The sequence below is a fragment of the Penaeus monodon genome, chromosome 6, assembly GCF_015228065.2.
Source record: "Penaeus monodon isolate SGIC_2016 chromosome 6, NSTDA_Pmon_1, whole genome shotgun sequence".
NCBI classification, from domain to species: Eukaryota; Metazoa; Arthropoda; class Malacostraca; order Decapoda; family Penaeidae; genus Penaeus; species Penaeus monodon.
In genome coordinates this window covers 35,769,527-35,774,256 of record NC_051391.1, presented here as the reverse complement: position 1 = coordinate 35,774,256, position 4,730 = coordinate 35,769,527, and the positions used below count along the sequence as shown (strand labels likewise).

The window sequence follows — 4,730 nt, the reverse complement described above, 5'->3', positions numbered from 1 at the left end:
GGGGATAGTGACAGAGATGGTGATGATGATGATAATGGTGAAGGTGATTATGATACTGAAGTTGAGGTTAGTGGAAATATTATTGTTACTGATGATATGGTGATGGTGTAATGGTTACGACTGATGGTTGAATAAAATATCGGCAGAGTTTTTCTGCTTTATTCTAGGCTAGAAGCTGTGGGAACTTGAGGTATTGACCGAGCCGATGCTGAGGGTTGAGTGACTCCGGCTTTGAGTTTTCGAGGTGATCACAGGTCGTTTTTGTACGACATTAGATGAAATGTTACTAAACATAAGAAAAATGGAAAAAGTGTACACGTAGGCATCTATGAACAGTACAGCCTTCATGATGTTCCTATGGTCAATGGTCGAACTAGGACACTGGATATGTTTACACGACTAAAAAGCTTCGTGATAAGGGAACATGGAACTAGAAATACGTGAACATATCGATAACTAGAGTATCGACAATAATAATGATTACAAAAGCAGTCATACAGATAGTGCAGTTTCTAATGAACATTTTAAGTATATACAAGATATAAGTTTACATATAGTTATAAAGTAATTGGCGACAATGACAGTAAGGGTCGGAATTGCTTGCTCTGGAGGCAGTTTGTCAGTGTCGTCTCGTTCGGGCGCAGGACACGTTGGCGCCGGCGATAGACAGTAGAGTACAGTGTACTGTGGGAGGCCTGGGCGAGGAAGAGGTGAGAGGTCATTAAACCGCTCGGCCACCTAACCAGGATCGTCCTCGATCCGGCTGCAGTGGGTGAAGCTGAAGACGAAGTCTTGGCGCAGGTGAAGCAGGGAGTCTCGGTCCCGGCGGGCGCGCAGGTGAAAGTAAGATGCAGGCTGGCAACAAGGGGAACAGTGCGGCGTGAACCTCGACTGAGCGGGTCTCGGGATAGGTGACTCGATCATTTCTGGGCCGAAGTTGTCTGTGGAAGACCAAGGGAGGCGCGCCCTGGGGAAGACAATGGGAACGAAGTAGCAGGTGTGGAGTCAGGAGCAATACCTGTGGGAGTGATACTGGTGAGGGAACGTTGTCGATCGAATTCGTCCTCATAGTGAGTGCTGGCTAGTTTGAGCGTGTCAAAGTGATACCAAGCTTGGCTGTTGGTAATGAGATTTTGACATAGAGCTTTGTTATGACGCACTTTCAGAACTCGTAATGGTCCCTCGAAGTCAGGAGCAAGTTTAGGCATAGGAGAGGACTTATCTGATACACGATGGAAGACGAGGACGCCGTCGGCGATCTCCTTCCGTCGGGCTAGCTTGTGTTGCTGAGCGATGATGCGGTCCCTTTCTACGCGCAAGTGCTCGCGGGCGATGCGGTAGGCTTCTTGCTTTTGGGCGATCACGATCTTCGCGTAGTCGTCTCCGTAGACGGGAGTAGGGCGCTGTTGCAGGAGTTCGTAGGGGAGACGCTGGTCGTCTCCGTACACGACGTAATTGGGGATGTCACCTAGGGAGGAATGGAAGGTGCTGTTGATGGCAGCCTGAGTGATGGGAATCCACAGGTCCCACTCATTGTCTTGTGCGTTGATGGAGGTTCTGAGGACGTTCAGGATCGTTCTGTTGAGTCTTTCGACGAGGCCATTTGCCTGAGGTCTGTATGGGATATATGAACAAGGTCGATGTTAAGGAGTTTGCATAGGCTGCTGAGTACCGATTAGTGAATTCAGTACCGTTGTCACACATGAGTTGTTCAGGAGCACCATGGCGACAGATGAACGTGAGAGAGGAAGGCTCGAGCAACTGTCTCTGCACTTTTGTCAGGGATAGGGGCGAGTTCAGTATAGCGGCTGAAACTGTCAATCATGACGAGCAGATAGCGATTTCGGTTCGCTGTGGGAGTGAAACCGGAAAGAATGTCCATACTCACTCTGACGAAGGGTCGTTCTGGTATGTCGTAAGTGAGTGCAGGCGCTGGGGCGGCGGTGTGACCTTTGTAGAGGGGGCAGATCTGGCAGCTTTTGACATGTTTGATAACTCGTGGACCAAGTCTGGGGAAATAATAACGAGAGCGAGCCAGCTGCAAAGTTTTGAAAATACCTTGATGTCCCGAAGTATGAGAATCGTGGAGTAGCTTGAGCACCGTGGGGACAAGGACTTCGGGGATGACCAGTTGATGGTACGTTCGGCGTTGTTTGGATCCACGCAGTTTCTTAGGAGCTGATTTCCGGAAGAGCAGGCCGTCCCGGAGGTAGAACTCCTCGATGGGGAGGTTTCGATTCGTCGGCGGAAGCTTAGTGTTATCCTCGAGGTAGGCGATGATATCTGCATACAGTGGGTCGTCACGTTGCTTTGCCTGGAGTTCGAAGGGGCTGAGGACAGAAAGGTGATTGACTGACACATTACGTGATAGCGCGTCCGCTACCTTGTTGGCTGAGCCGGGCGTGTAGTCAATCTTGGGGTTAAACTCCAGAAGCGTGTCCACCCATCTGGCTTGACGACCTTTGACGTGTCTTGAATCTGTGAGAATATACTTAAGTGGGCGATGATCAGTTAGAACGTGGACATCGTAACCTAAAATGATTTCTCTGAAGTGCTTGAGAGCCCAGACGACGGCGAGGGCCTCGAGGTCAGTGACGGAGTAATTTCTCTCGGCTTGGTTCAATTTTCGACTGGCGAAGGCGATGGGTTTGTAGCGTCCATCGTGGCGTTGCATAAGGGCGGCTCCTAGCCCTATTGACGAAGCATCTGTGGCGAGATAGAAAGTCTCATTAAAGTCGGGGAATGAAAGAACTGGAGCTTCGGTGAGGCGTTGCTTGAGAGCTTCGAATGCTTGTTGCTGTTCGCTGGACCAGGCGAACGGAGTGTCTTTCCTCAGGAGACGAGTCAGAGGTTCGGCGACGATCCCGAACTTCTCGATGAAGGGGCGATAAAATCCTGCTAGACCAAGGAAGGATTTTACCTGAGTGACTGATGAAGGCACCGGGAAATTCTGTACATCCGTACCTTTTTGTCGTTGGGGTGTAGTCCGGTTGAGTCGACGGTGTGGGCCCAGATACTCAGTTTGTTTCGGCGAAGAACTGGCATTTCTTGACGTTTATGGTCAGATTCGCCGTCGGCAAGGCGTTGGAAGACTAATTTCAACTTATATTCGTGGTCTGCAATGTTCTTGGAGGCGATTAGTAAGTCATCTAAGTAGAGGAAGCTACATCACCAATCAGGCCTTGCATAATCAGTGACATCAATCTCGAGAAGGTAATAGGCGAATTCCTAAGACCAAAGGGCATTCTAGTGAAAGCAAAATGTCCATGTGGAGTAGAAAAGGCGGTGAGGTTCTTTGAAGATATATTCATCTCGACTTGAAGGAATCCATGTGCTAAGTCTATCGACGAAAAGATAGTATGAACCTCACCTACTTCATGGAGAAGAGTGTGTATCGACGGTATGGGGTAGCGGTCAGGAAGGTGGCTGCGTTCAAGCGGCGGTAGTCGATGACGGGGCGCAGAGATCCATCCTTCTTGGGTACGAGGAGCATCGGAGCTGACCACGGTGACTGAGAAGGTTCGATGATTCCTTGGGCGAGTGAGGCGTCGGTGGCCTCTTTGAAGGCAGCTCGGCGGCTGTGAGGGATACGGTAAGAAGGTATGTAAATGGGCTTCGTACCTGGAATGAGGTCGATGTGATGTCGAAGTATATCGGTGCGTCCCAAGGGGCGTCCTTGGTTGGAAGTAAGGAGGGAACTCCTTCAGTAGTCGTCGAAGAACATCTTCTCCTTCTGCAAAGTCCATAGGCGGGAACTCGCACAGAGTCTCTTCAGGTCCGGGTGCATCAGGGGCGTTCGTAGTAGCTGACGTGTTGCAAACAGGTGCGATGGGGGGCTCTACTTCAACGACAGGGAGATCGGTGACCTCACAGTCGCACACTCGTGTCCCACGACGCAGGCGAACAGGAGTGCAGGTTGCGTTGATCAGGCGCAACGCACTCTTTCCGTTGGCTACCTCGTAGATCGCGGGGAGAGCACAGAGTCCCTTCACACGGATGCAGTCAGGTGTGACAAGCGCCGTCCCATCCGTAGATGTGACACGCACGGGAACCATCGAGTCTGTGAAAGTGGGAAGCTTGAGATTTGAGGAGACAATGCAGGCAGGCGCGTCAGTCTGGGGCGCCCAGGAGAATGAGGAGGAATCTGTTACCGTGGAAGACTTGACGTTCGGTGTCGTCGAAGTGGTATTGCAGCTATTCTGAAGATCCTGCGTAGGGCGTTGGTGTGCAAAGGACGAGCGAACGAGTTTGGTCGTCCTTCGGAGAGTCGTCTGGCGTCGGGTCGACTGCAGGTGATTCTAACGAAGACATGACAGCTGCAATTGTACTTGCAGAGTTAGAAGATGAGTGCCAGACAGAACTCGGCGTGGTAAGACGATAGACATTACCTTGATGAGTGACGGTGTCTCTGTCATGTTGCTGTTGAATTCCAGCCTTGTGCATGAAGTTGTAACCTAATGAGAGATCACCTGAGAGATGAGCATCATCTACACAACGAATGGAAATGAGTACGTCTTACCGGAGAGGGTAATTTTGAGCTTAACTTCTCCCATGACCTTGAGGGAAGTTCCACTTGCAGCTCGTACGCACCACTTTGAAGAACGGACGGGAGTAAGCACGTTGAAACTCACGAGCGTTGAGAGGGGGACGAGGCTGACAGCGCTGCCGCTATCAACGAAGAAGTATGCAGGTCGTCCTTCAAAGACTGTAGGGAGGAGAGGTGCGTCGCC

General features: G+C 50.8%; 1 protein-coding gene across 1 annotated transcript; it reads right to left on the bottom strand.

Annotated features, from left to right (window-relative positions):
• Nucleotides 1–907: 907 nt before the first annotated feature.
• On the bottom strand, nt 908–2,481 carry LOC119574411. Its single transcript, XM_037921633.1, has 2 exons — nt 1,889–2,481; nt 908–1,614 (listed from the first exon to the last, which is right to left on the bottom strand). Exons 1-2 carry the CDS (start codon nt 2,359–2,361, stop codon nt 921–923), a joined length of 1,167 nt encoding a protein of 388 aa, XP_037777561.1. The 5' UTR covers nt 2,362–2,481; the 3' UTR covers nt 908–920.
• Between the last annotated feature and the right edge of the window lie 2,249 nt (nt 2,482–4,730).

What these genes read in the sequence shown, in the direction of transcription:
- LOC119574411 (XM_037921633.1), bottom strand. Translation starts at nt 2,361, where the DNA reads ATGTGTCAGTCAATCACCTTTCTGTCCTCAGCCCCTTCGAACTCCAGG. An exon ending in CAGAACGACCCTTCGTCAGA is followed by an intron (nt 1,615 to 1,888) that starts GTGAGTATGGAC and finishes TATCCCATACAG; the next exon opens with ACCTCAGGCAAATGGCCTCG.